General features: G+C 34.6%; 1 protein-coding gene across 1 annotated transcript; it reads left to right on the top strand.

Annotated features, from left to right (window-relative positions):
- Positions 1-2: 2 nt before the first annotated feature.
- bmal1a (basic helix-loop-helix ARNT like 1a) lies at positions 3-4,845 on the top strand (the record flags this gene model as incomplete). Its single annotated transcript, XM_073831624.1, has 8 exons — positions 3-55; positions 341-447; positions 576-726; positions 1,767-1,855; positions 1,932-2,040; positions 2,129-2,222; positions 3,951-4,044; positions 4,128-4,845. Coding segments are annotated over 8 exons (855 nt in total), but the record flags the coding sequence as incomplete, so codon positions are not given.
- Positions 4,846-14,707: the final 9,862 nt, after the last annotated feature.

Below are 14,707 nucleotides of genomic sequence, written 5' to 3'. Positions count from 1 at the left end.
CAGAATACGTCTCCCGCCACGCTATCGATGGCAAGTTTGTTTTCGTCGACCAGAGGTAAGAAAGTGAATTTATATCCATTTTACATAATCTAGAAAAATTATCCATTTGTGAGAATTCCCGATAATTTGCTAGATCTTTTATAGGGCACCAGCTAAAACTTGATATACGCTTTAGTATAGACTTTTAAAGCTCATTAGACCACTAATAATGTATGGGGTGAGCAGATATGATTAGTCAGAAACCTCAAGGGTCTACAAGTATCGATTTCAGTTCATGTCAGTGAATTAGCATCTCATTTAATCCATTAGTTTATCACCGCAATTTATTGTTTCCATTTAGGGCGACAGCCATCCTGGCGTACTTGCCCCAGGAGCTTCTAGGAACGTCATTTTATGAGTATTTTCACCAGGACGATATCGGTCACCTCGCCGAGTGCCACAGACAAGGTTTCTGTTTTATTGGCTCAATCTCCTCATTCATATTCTTTGTAATGAATGTTTAAAAAGTGCTTTACTGTTATAATGCCAGTCAGTATCACATTTCTAATAAATGCTCATTTGCTTTTCTACCTCAGTGCTACAGATGAGAGAAAAGATTAATACAAACTGTTACAAATTCAAGATAAAAGACGGCTCTTTCATCACTCTGAGGAGCCGCTGGTTCAGCTTCATGAACCCCTGGACCAAAGAGGTGGAATATATAGTCTCTACAAACACTGTGGTTTCGTAAGTGTCACGTCACATTATGTTTTTTAATGTCTGTGTAAATAGGTGCTCAAGCTTAATGATTAAATCAACCCTGTTTATTGAATCAAGCAGAGGCCCCGTTGATGTACTTCATGATCTATTTATAACTGTACTTAACTTAAAATTCAGCACATTTACTTTTGTAATTTTGTGAAAAAGAAATTTACACATCCTCTGCCTTTAAAAAACAGCTTTTCTGATGAAAAATATTATTTAAAGGGATAGTTCACCTAAAAAATAAAATTGACTCCATCATTTACTCTCAAGCCATCATAGGTGTATATGAGTTTTTTTTTCTTTTAGAGGAATACAATTGGAGTTACATTAAAAATATCCTGGCTCATCCAAGCTTTATAATGGCAGTGAATGGGTGTTGAGATTTTGAAGTCTAATAAAGTGCATTCATCCATCATAAAAAGTACTCCACATGGATCCAGAGGGTTAAAAAGGCTTTCTGAAGCGATTTGATGGATTTTTGTAAGAAATATATCCATTTTTAAAACTATAAATCGTAATCTCTAATTTCTGATGTTGTATGAGTGTTAATGAGAGAGTGGTGTTCCAGCGACTGATGTAGGACGTAGGTGTATCGTAAGCTTGGTGAGAATATGCTAGTCTCAGTCTCTTATTTGCTTATCAAAATTCTCTGACATTTTTCTTTACAAATCCTGGTTTTGTTCTTTTAATTTGTGACCGATGTTTTGTTTTGTTTTGTTCTTACCACTGCATTTCCATGTTCATCAATTTCGCACACGTCTAAGTCCTACATCATCTGCTGAAACGCAAACTTTCTTGTGAACATGCGTACGACAGTTATGGTTTATAGTTTTAAAGTGGATATATTTCTTACAAAAAACGCATCGAATCGCTTCAGAAATCCTTTTTTAACCCTCTGGATCCATGTGGAGCACTTTTTTTGGAGTACATTTACTCCAAAATGTCACATTTTGACTGTCAATGGTATTTTTATATGAATTACATTTTAATGCAGAATGCTGTTGTTGATTGTGTTGTTTTAGGGGCAGTATGCTGGAAGGAGCAGACCCTAGTTATTCCCAGACAGCCTCATCCCCGCAAAGCATGGACAGCTGTTTAACATCAGGAGACGGTGAGATCCATTTCCAGCTGAGCTGATCTGATTCTTACAGATCTCTTTTTAACTTTTATGTGTGTGTTTCTGACAGGTGGGGGGAAACGCCCTCTTCAGACGGTTCCTGGTATTCCAGGAGGGACTAGAGCCGGAGCTGGCAAGATTGGACGCATGATAGCTGAGGAGGTGATGGAGATTCAGAGGTACGTCCAGCATCCAGCACATTTAGGTTACACCTCAATATTGTTCACAAAAATGATATATAATTCTATAACGATGTCCCGCCCTTAGGATTCGAGGCTCCTCCCCTTCCAGCTGTGGCTCCAGTCCTTTAAATATCACTGCCACGCCTCCACCTGACACCTGCTCTCCAGGAGGAAAGAAGGTGAGAGCGGCCAATCAAAATGACTCATTGACCATGTTTTCACCTAGGATTAAAGGGATAGTTCACCCAAAAATGAAAATACTGTTTTCAATTAGTCACCCTCATGTTGTTCCAAACCCGTAGGACCTGTTCATATTCAGAACACAAATTTAAGATATTTTTGATGAAGTCCAACAGCTTTCTGACCCTGTATAGACAGCAATGCAACTGACATGTTCAAGGCCCAGAAAAGTAGTGAGGACATTGTTAAAATAATCCATGTGGTTCAACCGTGATTTTATGACGCTATGAGAATAGTTTTTGTGCGCAAAGAAAACTAAAATAAGAACTTTATTTAACAATTTCTTAGTCTGTGCACAAAATGTAGCATGAAGTACTTGAATTTGACATATATTTGACTTTTATATTCCTGAAGAGGTACTTGAAACGTGCTTGAATTATGTGTCTATGAAATAAGTGTTTAATTGTTTTTAATAAGCACATATCTTTTCACACAGAATTCATGCAATTCGAAAAACATACTTTTTTTTTAATGTCAGAAAACTAGCGAGCTAAGCCAGTAGTAGTAAAGTCAAAACTCAAAAACCCAAACCAATTTGAGTCATTTACGCTGGATCTGCTCTGATCAATTCAAACTTGTGACTTCATTCATTTCAGGGGATTCACTAGCAAAAACCAGATCAAATTAAAAGAGCCATTCATTTTTGAATTTCAACATCACTTGCAACGATTTAAAAAAGCATGTGGTGATGGGTGAAACAGAGCTTTTCGAAACTCTGAATCAGTTAAACCATTGTGTCACAAAATATTTCACTGTTTTGAAGCACTCCAATGGATCGTGTATCGCAAATCATTTGATTCAGGACTTCAAATCGCATATTGCAAATAATTTGATTTAAATCGGGATTTCGGAGTGGGTTCGCAAATCATTTGACTTAGATTGAGACTTCAAATCGTGAATCATTTGATTTAGATTGACATGGGTTTGTGAATCATTTCTCGAATTTAATAATTCCATCAAATAATTTGCAATGCGTGATTTAAAGTCCCGATCCTCGAGAAATGATTCACAAACCCATGATTCATTTGATTTAGTTCGGGGCTTTGGAGCACGAATCGCAAATTACTTGATTCAGATAGGTACTTCAGGGCCGGTTTGCAAATCATTCAATTCAGTGCGGGACTTTGGAGCACATATGGCGAAAACAACAGTAGTTTTACTATAAAGTGCAATACTTTAGTAATAATACTTTGCATGTGCTTCGCTTTATTTTTGGCAACTTTTTTAAATCTTTTTTTGAACATTTGAAAGAGAAGACATTGTTTGATAAGTGAGATCTTCGAAGTCCTTTAAAATCAAAAAGGTAGTGCTTGAAAAGTCTGAACAGTCTGGAATTTTATTTTACAGTGTCTGTACAAACCCTGTTTATAAAATTACGGTTGAACTACTGATGTCACAAACTATTTTAACAATATCCTTACTACCTTTATGGACCTTGAACATAGCAGTTGCATTGCTGTCTATGCAGGATCAGAAAGCTCTTAGATTTCATCGAAAATATCTTCATTTGTGAAGCTAAACGAAGGTTTGGAACAACATGAGGGTAAGTAGTTAATGACAATTTTCATTTTTGTGTGAACCATCCCTTTAATTACTCTGAAACAGTAGGTTATGAAAAACAAATGACCACTGCATGAAAAAACAATGTCTTGTTTCTTTTTTATCAGATTCAGAATGGTGGAACTCCAGATCTGCCTTCAGTAGGAATTGTGCCTGGGCCTGATTCGATAGGATACCCATATTCAAATAACTCGTTAATGAGTGAGTACACTGAATCAATCTCATTTAAGCTAATCGCACATAATATTCTGTTGCAAGTGCACTAAATGAATCTCCGTCTGCAGGTGACAACTCCCACCTCAGTATTGACATCATGGAAGAGCCTGGATCCAGCAGCCCCAGTAACGACGAGGCAGCCATGGCCGTCATCATGAGCCTCCTCGAAGCTGACGCTGGCCTCGGCGGTCCTGTGGATTTCAGCGACCTCCCCTGGCCTTTGTGAAACTGCAGCGGACTCCCATCAGGATGCTCATCGGGTCCAAGGCTAAACGGGTCTAACCGCAGGTCACCGCAGCCGCCCGGCAGAGCAGAGGCTTCTGGACAGGAAATGCACCGCAGTGGTGTGCGGAGGCTAACAAGCTGCTGTTAAATATGGGACCTCCTACACAAAGCACACAGAATGGTTGAGCTGCATACTTCTTTCCAACCGCCTCCTGCCAAATGGAGATCTGTGCATTTCCCACAATTCTCAACTCACAATTTTTCCCGACCTGCCTGTTTCTCTGTAGATATCGGCCTGGATTTTTCCTGTGGTACCCATCAGCAAACATGGATATCTTTCTATACATATATAAATATAAATATATATATATATACCATTTTGTTTGTGTTTTAATGTTTTTACACTACAAAAGTTGTTGAAATGTTAAATATTATATATGCAGATTGTAACTAATATTGTAATTCTATTATGTAAGATTTCTTTATGCAAAATATATATGGTAAAAGTGTAACGTATCAGCAGTGGATATTTTTAAAATAAAATAAAAAATCTTGTCTTCAGCATTGCCTTTTTTTTTTCGTTTCTGTTTTGCATTTTATTACCTACTAATTATTGGAAAATGAAAATTTTGTAATTAAATTACTCGCATGTCGTTGGAAACGCGTCCTTCGTTCATCTTCAGAAAACAAATTACGATATTTTTGATGAAAGGTGAGAGCTTTCTAACCCTGCATAAACCGCTCTTTCTCGTAATGACAATAAACTTTATGGTAATAATGAGAAACTTTCTTGGAATAATTCCTTAGTTTCTAGTAATAACATGGGTGTTGGAAGTTAAATAAATGTGGGTGGGTCCTCTCTAGAAAAAGTTTTCTTTTCTAATTTATGTCCTAATGTAAAGGCTGTTCCAACAGCTGTGAATGATGAACAGACTCTAAATGAATTCAGCTGATTTGTTTTGAAAAACACAAATCTTAACATTAAAAACACTCAAATTATTAATAAAAACATAGGATATACAGCGAAATATGAATGAAAGCATTTAAGACATGCATACATTTCAGATAGGAAAGATACCATAATAACAGAGATATAAATATTAACAAAAGTACTTAAAGTAGACTGTGGGTAATGTTACTTAACTAATCTGACGCAGTTGTTATACTTTTTCGACGAGAAACGGAGAAAACTGTCGGACGCCGTCCTCTCCTCTCCTCTCCTCTCCAGCAGGTTATGTGTCCGCGGTTGCCATGGTAACTCTCAACCGCCATCAGTACTGTACATAACAATAATAAAAAAGGAAAGAGTTTTAGCATATTTCCAGATTTAAAAAAACTTTATTTTATACATTTATAAATGTATTTATTTGTTATATTGTAAGACTCGCCTCAGAAAAACGAATTCTTCTGTCAGACAGAGTTGAAGTAACATTAACGAAAATTGCGTCAGACAAACGCGCTGTTCTGCGGCAGATGAGACGGTGTAGCCTGGGCCTGTGACATTATTTCAACCTTATCTTCAAAACTCGTTAAGAAATAAAAAGTTTAACGACTCAGAAAAAAAATATATTTTCCTTTCTTGTAAACATCCTGTGCACGTTAGTTAGCTGAGGAGGCGCGCGCGCTCGCCTGCTGACACTACAACGTCGTGATGTGACCTCGTGCTACGCAGCGTCTTTTTAAAAGGCTTAAATTCAACACATAACAATAAATAAATCTAAAATGCCAAAACATACAATCTACTTCGCTTTCTTGCAGTTTTAAATGTATGTTCTTTTATTTTTTATTTATTTATTTTTTAGCTACGAGGTCACGCTGTGACGTATCGATCTGCTGTTGGTCACACGTTTTCACGTGATTCGCAGGTCAGAGTTCACGAAACTTTCAGAGCGCAGCGAAACGCCAAACTTTTCTCACGTGCTTGCTGTTCTGAAAGGAAAGAAGATTATTCAGGAAAAAGACGGCAGATTCAACGATGCAAACGAGCGATTAATGCATACAGCTTCTACGTCGTGGAATAACGTTACTAAAAGCGATGTGCCGCGATACAGTTTGAAACCGCGACCGAGTATAAATGCCAACTAGAACCCAGCGGATTCGGATTCGGATTCGCGGATATGATGGAAAGAAGGCCGCTCCTGTCGTGTGGTGAGTGAGAAACTGGAAACAACAACAACAACAACAACAGTTGTAGTGGTAGCAATTTGGGTCTTCAAGTTAAATCAGGATTAGTTTAATAACTCAATTAGAACATTTAAGTATCTTTTATAAACGTGCCTTAGAAAGAACGTTACTGGTGGGCATCTTGATACAAAACAATGGCGCTGACATATTTTAAGATATATTAGTGCAAGTTTCTTTCAGTTAAAACAGCCTACACATGCCTTTTTTATGTTTTATGCCTTGTCTGTGAATTTTGCGGTTAGCGTAGTAAATAATAATAGAATATTTATGATACAAATTAATTAATTTAAAATAACACAGCAACAATAACAAATCAGACAAACAATTAAGCTATGAGTTTAAAATAATGTCAGTAATACAATTGATTAATATTAAATGTATAATAAAATGACAAATACGCAATAAAATCATTAGTTAAGATGATCCATTAAATAATAAAAATAGAGTAATGTAAAATAACTACTACTACTACTACTAATAATAATAATAATAATAGAATATATAATAATAACAACAACATGAAAATAACTATAATTATACTATTATACAATGTAAATTGACACAATAGAATATGTAGGAGTATAGAAAATGAAAAATAAATGCTAGTAATAACAAATAATAATCTGCCTACTGGCCAACAACTCAGAGACTTGGTAGTCTTTGCATCGCAGCTTCTCTTATCACAGAGCTCAGTGGGTGATGGATTGGCCTCTGTAGTCAACTTCTCACGGGGTTGCTGTCTTGGATGCGGTGGATAGCGTTGAGCGGTTGAGTGCTGTCCCATCACACCATAACAATGGGAATGACCAGGGCGTCAGGTGGTGTGACACACTCACTGACCCATCGCTCACCTGAAAGCACTCTTACCATAGCGAGACGCTGCTTTAGATTTTCGCACTGTCAGTGAGAGACCAATAGTGAGGCATCGCTCGGTGGGTGACGGATGGTGTCAAAGACAGCTTCTCGTGAAATGGTTGACTACAAAAATTACTGGTGGGCACTAATACAAAACAATGGCACTGATGTATTTTAAAATATGCCAGTGCATGGTTCTTTCAGTTAAAACAGCCTATACATGCATTTTAGAGTAGCAAATAATAACAATAATAGAATATTCATGATAAAAATGAATTTAAAATAACACCGCAACAATAATAAAATAGAAAAACAATTAAGATATGAATTTAAAATAAATTAACAATGCAATTAATTAATATTAATTATATAATAATTTTAGGTGATCCATAAAATAATACCAATAATATAATGTAGAGTAGCTAATAATAATAAACAATAGATTATATTTTAATAACATAAAAATAACTATAATGATAATATACAATAAATACAATATTAATTAACACAAAAGAAAACAATAACAATAGAATGTATATGAGTATGGAAAATATCAAAATAGCAATAAAAAATGCTAGTATCGCAGCTTCACTCATCACAGAGCTGGATTGGCCTCTGTAGTCAACTTCTTGTGGGATTGCTGTCTTAGATGGTGGTGGAGAGTAGAGTTGGGTGTTGAGTGCTGTTGCATCACACCATATCAATGGGAATGACCAGGGCGTCAGGTGGTGTGACTCTCTCACTCGCCCAACTCTCACCTGAAAGCACTCTTACCATAGCGAGACGCTGCTTTAGATTTTGGCACTGACAGTGACAGACCAATAGTGAGGCATCGCTCGGTGGGTGACGGATGGTGTCAAAGACAGCTTCTCGCGAGATTGTTGACTACAAAAATAATATTATATTTGCAAATAAGCAGCTATGCGATGCAATGACTACCAGTCAGGGTACAGAAAATTATCCATCCATGATGGAATTAAATACCACAGAAGATAGAATAAGAAACTGAAGAATATTGGTACAAAATAACAAACAAAAACGTAACAAAACAAATATATATATATATATATATATATATATATATATATATATATATATATATAATACATAACAAATGTAAATTATAAATGCATTTAATACGTTTGACAATTGTCAAATAAAACAAACTAGCAATATGCAAAAAAAAAAAAGTTCATTTTAAAATCCTGGCAATATTTTACATTGAAGCATTAGACAATAAACTTTCTTAAAGCACACTTCTCAATCTCAATAGTTTATTTGTCTATGAACAGTGTCCATAATATGCAGCTACAGCTTTTTTTTTTCTGGTCAAAATATAATTTAAATATTTGTTAAATGTTATAAACAGTGAGGCATATATTTAACTGAAAATAGATTTAATTTAGCAAAATATAATTGAAAATGTATTTCAGGGTCATAAACATACATTTTTTAATCTTATAGTAGTACATTTAGGCTAAATACAAATGAAGAGTTCATTTGCAAAAACAGATAACTTAATCTTTATATGTCTTTTATTGTATTATAATGTTTTTGTGTTTTAGTGTGTTAGTTAGCTATATTTTTTTTAAGTTAATAATATTTAATCAGAACTACCCAACTGCAGTTTGGTTGATATTACTTGGAATGGAATGCAGAATGAAAAAATAAAAAAATCCATGAATTTCAAAAAGTTGCTTATGCAAAATAACTTCTCATATGTAGATTAAATTTGTGAATTAAAATGTATAATGATTCAATCATTTTCATAATTTTTTGTTTAGTGTAGTGTTTTTTTATATATGTGTATATATATATATATATATATATATATATATATATATATATAATGTATATGTATATGTGTGTGTGTGTGTGTGTGTGTGTATATATATATATATTAGGGGTGTGACGAGACGCTCATCTCACGAGACGAGACGAGATTTTGGGTTCACGAGAACGAGACGAGACGAGATTTAACTTTTTTAAATAAATCCTCAATGATGAAATATATAGGGGACAATAGTATTTTATTCAACAAAAAACACAAAATGCAAAAACAAATAAAATAAATGTAGGTGCATTCTGATTTGAACTTGTACCTTTTGAATTTAAACTTATATTTTAATGAATTATATGTAGTAATAAAAATGCTGCATGATTCTGGGTAAACTGAAAAACAATTTTCTTTTATAAACTGGAGATCATGATTCTGAAGCAAAAGGATTAGAAAATTAAACAAAATTACATAATTTACTAGTGGTTCTGAAATAATGTTCATTGCTTAAGTCTGAAAAAAACAAAAACTATGTTTTGCCATGATATCGTCACGTTCTCGCGAGACCAGTCAGATCTCGCGGGACACATCGGAGTCTCGCGAGATCTCGTGCCACGAGATCTCGTCACACCCCTAATATATATATATTAGGGCCGGGACTTTAACGCGTTAATTAAGATTAATTAATTACACAAAAATAACGCGTTAAATTTTTTTTACGCATTTTAATCGCACTTAATTTTGCACCGCGGAACGTTTCTCACTGAATGAGTTTCAGCGGACCGATTATACTGGAGCACCAACTAGCGTTCAGACAAAGGAATGCGCATATCACCGCAGCACATCGAGCCTCAAGTATCATCTCAATGCTTTTACAGAAGGTCTACCTACCTATAGGGTACCTGAATTTCTGAAATGTAGGCTAGTACATTTCCAGTGTTTCCCCTACCATTATCTTAGGGGGGCGCGTTTACAATGTCTCCTCCAAGAAAACACGGACTGGATCGCGGACTCCATTCATGAAAAACGAATTTACTATAGCGCGGAATACCACGTAAATTCGTCGATTTTTTTTATTGATAAATCAAAAGTTGGTCTGTCACTTAATTCAAATCGCGATATGGACTAGTGTCTGTGAAAACTGAAATGCAAAAAGACCGTTTTAATATGAATCCTGCATGTACGGTTTGCCTCTGTATGTATGAATGGCAGAGACGCGTTTTTTTACTGCACGCATGATGCTCCCGGTAATTTTTGGCATTTGCATCTCACATGAATAGACTCAATCTCCAAAGCTACTGTCAGTGTCACTTTTACCGTTTCATTTGAGAAAACTAGCATCATATCATACTTTACACACAGAAACTTCACGGCAACCTGTCAAAATAAAAGTACGGTTTAACATGAAACAGTACAATATTCCTATTTAAATAATTGACAAAAAACAATATATATTATAAAAAATAAATATAACAAGATTAACCACTTAATTGTAGAAAAAAAATACTACGATTATTATTTAAATGTTAAATTATTATTATTTATTGATTTTAACAGCAAACCTCTTGTTTGTTTGCCAAAAATTAAAAAAGGTTTATTTTTCATTTGATTAAAAATAAATAAATGTTTATGCTTTCATTTGATTATGAGAAAATTAAAACACAAGAATTTCTTTAAAAAAAAAATAGCAAAAGATTGTAAAGCCCTATTGTTCAAAATGTTAAAATAGCCCCTAAGATAATGGTAGGGGAAACACTGTATATGTTATATTACTTGTTTTTTATTAAAATGTGTGTTCACATGTGTTGTAGAGAAAAATGTGATGTATGTGAATGTGTTTTCTTGGATTTAAATATATGGAGGGTGTGTGTATTTATTTATTGATTGAGTAGTCAACATTTGAAGTGGATCAAAACCTTTCATCAAAGTGGTCCTAAAACCAAAACAATACCCGTTCTTGTCTTAGGACAACTTTGATGAGATATATATTTATATTAGTGCTGCCAAACGATGAATCACATCCAAAATAAAAGTTTTAGTTACTATATGTGTGTACTGTCACATGATCCTTCAGAAGTCATTTTAATATGCTGATTTATTATTAGAATTTAGGGATGCACCGATCCGACTTTTTCAGTCCCGATACCGATGCCTGGGCTTTGTATATCTGTCGATACCCGATACCGATCCGATACCATTGTTGAATTAAAAATAAACTGCATACCTTCCACCTTATACCTTCCTTCCACCATGTAGAAGAAACTACAGGCACCAAACTTTCCTAACTAAGACAAAACAGATGCAATGTATTGAATACTTATTTATTTATTATTTAAAGAACAATTCTGAATTCAAATCGAAAATAGAATGTAATCAAACTTCTTAAAATTAGGGCTGGTCCGAATACCATTTTTTGAGCTTTGAAGCTTCGGAGGGAGGGACTGAACATATTCTTCCCTCTAATAAAGACAGGAATGTCTTTCTGTTTGCATTTTTATTATGTCGAGAACAGTTCATCCAATCGATTTTTGCTGTGGACCCAAGGGAGTGCAGTGTTGCATTTTGGTGCAATATGGACACATAACATGTTCAGAATTAATCAATTGTAATAGAACATTGCAAGTTGGAAGCGGCGCACCTCACGCAGGCAGAGCTTGCTTCGAGAACAGACACTGCGCTAGTGATACAAAACACACAGGTCTGTTAAGAGCAATACTTTTTATAAGATAGCCTAACATTTTTTTAACAAACAAATCACTCCCAAATCAGAAAATAGCAGCACAGTAATTATTGACACCGTAAAGGGTAGGCTATTTAAATAAAAGAAGAACGAATAAAAAAATGGTGCGGCATTTATATATAAATAAATTTATATCTAAATTAGGCCTATTTGTAAATAAATATATATACATTATATATAACGTTTGTGTATATAGGCCTATATAGAAAATACATAGGCTATGTCTATTATTTTGAAACTCAAAATAAATTAGGCTCAAGCATTATTAACAAACGTGTGTTTATTTGAGCACTTCCGTATGTGAACAAGCAGCCTACAAAATGCTAAAATAAATCAAAGAAATAATACATTTAAATATGAAACTAGCCTAAATAATAATGTTAAATAGGCTGTTAAACAAACATTCGTTGCAAAAATTCCTAACAACCTCGACAGCTCATCAGAATTACTGGCCCGAGTCCGACTGGAACCGGTCTTGTTTCTCTTTCTCTTCCCTATTACACAGCTGCTGTTTTTAATAGCAAAGTGATTACATTTATTTTCGTTTATTTAGGTTATAAAGTAAATTTAGAAATATATTTGGAACACTTTTTATTTGTTAAATTCAAGTTTTTGTTTTTTTAAAGTAACGAAGCGGCCAGCGGCAAACCAATTTAGGCTTCTCAAGTCATCACGATTTAAATTAAAATCCATAGATATTAAAAACTTAAAGCATATCACAATATTAGTTTAATCTTTTAACCTAGATAAATGTGTGCTATTAGGCGCATATCCAATCGTTTGTGCAGATAGTAAAGCTGAAGCACGCTTGGCAGGACATGAAAGCACTGGTGTGATGTGGAACTTAATTTTTACTCATAAAGGTAAGACTAATATATCATCCGGAACTGTAAAGAAATAATTTAATTCAAATCGAAAACAAAACTCTTTCATTAGCTATAAACCATAAAGATGCATTTAGGCATTAAAGGCGCGTCCAGTGAGCAGATGGCGTCATGTAGCTACTATCATGTACCAGCGTCAACTTCATCTTTGTGTCAAATACTTGTTTATTAATAAATAATTCGAATATCTCCTTACTTTTTCCCATGACACATTCATGGTAATTATTTTTGCTGGGGCTTTGTGGTCAGCTTTAGCCTACTGCGTGCATTTGAACGCGGAGGTGCGGTTGTCATTGTGACCACAGCCCTAGTTTTGCTTCCACGATTCAAGTGAGCCCAACTGTACTTTAGTAATCTCAAAATTTAAAATCGAATGCCAACCCACCGAACGAATATTCGAATAATCTGGTCCAGCCCTACTTAAAATAAATTTAAATAAATAAAAGTAGTAGTAGTAGAAATGAAAAACAAAACAAAAAAAACACTGGATCGGCCCGTGGATCGGTAAATTTTTCCGATCCCCGATCCAGCTATTTTTTCAATATCGGGGCCGATATCCGATCCTAATATCGGATCGGTGCACCCCTACTCCTGCTCACTGTGAAGCAGGAGCAACCAGCCGGCAGAGGATTCCGCTTGGTCTTAAATCTGTCCTCGAACAGCTATATTAATAAATCAAACACTTAATTAAAAAAAAAAAAAAAAAAAAGATTCATTCTTAATTTAGAGTTTGTTATTCTTGATCCTATGGAATATGTTTTAAATATGGGACTAACTGCATTCCGAAAAGCTTTCATAAGAAACGCTTTTTTGATGCCTTAAATACGGGAAGATTCCGGAACGGTTGGCAACCCTTAGGGTAATAGTGGGTGGGTCCAAGCTCATTGGTCTTCAGACGTGGGTGGATCCTGTCCCACCCACATACAATAGTTCTGAAGCTCATGGGTAATAAGAAGAAACTAGTAATGTGAAACGTTCTCGTAATAATTGCTTCGTTTTTCGCAATTATAAACTTTCTCATAATGATGAGAAACCTTCTCGTAATGATGCCTTACTTTCTCGTAATGATTTAGTATCTCGTAATAATGAGAAACTTTCTCCTAATAATGCTTCAATATCTCGTAATAATAGTAAACTTTTTCATAATAATGATTTAGTATCTCATAATAGTAATCTTTCTCATAATGATTGTTTCTTGTAAAGATGAGAAACTGTTAATGAAGAGAAGGAAATGTTTAATAAAGTCGTAATTTTTTTAAATAAAATATTGTGCACAAAGTATTCTCATAGCCTCATAAAACTAAGGTTGTACCATTGATATTCTTACTACCTTTCTGTGCCTTGAACGTGGTTAGTTGTGTTGCTGTATATGCAGGGTTTAGAAAGCTCTTGGAATTAATCAAAAATATCTTAATTTGTGTTTTGAACAAAGGTTTTACGGGTTTGAGACAACATTAGGGTGAGTAATTATTGACACAATTTTCATTTGTGGGTGAATTATCGGTTTAATACGCGACTCATTTTTATCTGCATAAATAATAGATATGCTGCTGCCACAGATTATCAATGTCTTTTGAAGAATAGCTAGAAATGTTTCCTCACGAAGCTCTTCACATGCCTGCTTTGGCTGATGTCTCTTTTCCTGGCTTTTGATTGGTCCTTGGCTGAGATATTTTTGTTCTATGTTGCCATCCAGTGGTAAAATCTTTGAAGAAATTGAATGTGTTGTCAGGGGAAGGACACTATAGCTTGACAATTGAGATCTGAAAAATCAGTTAGCACCGTTGTGAATTAATTTGTAGTTCAAAAATATTTGAGTATTTTTTAAAGGTGAATATCAGAATGAATTCTGAAGGATCATGTGACACTGAAGACTGGAGTAATGATGCTGAAAATTCAGGTTTTCTGTCACAGAAATAAATGACATTTAAATATATATATAAATAGAAAACATTATAAATTGTACAATTTTTCACTATATTA

Source organism: Garra rufa, chromosome 25, assembly GCF_049309525.1.
Source record: "Garra rufa chromosome 25, GarRuf1.0, whole genome shotgun sequence".
Classification (NCBI taxonomy): Eukaryota; Metazoa; Chordata; class Actinopteri; order Cypriniformes; family Cyprinidae; genus Garra; species Garra rufa.
The sequence above is the reverse complement of the archived record's forward strand: the minus strand, read 5'-3'. Positions and strand labels throughout refer to the sequence as shown.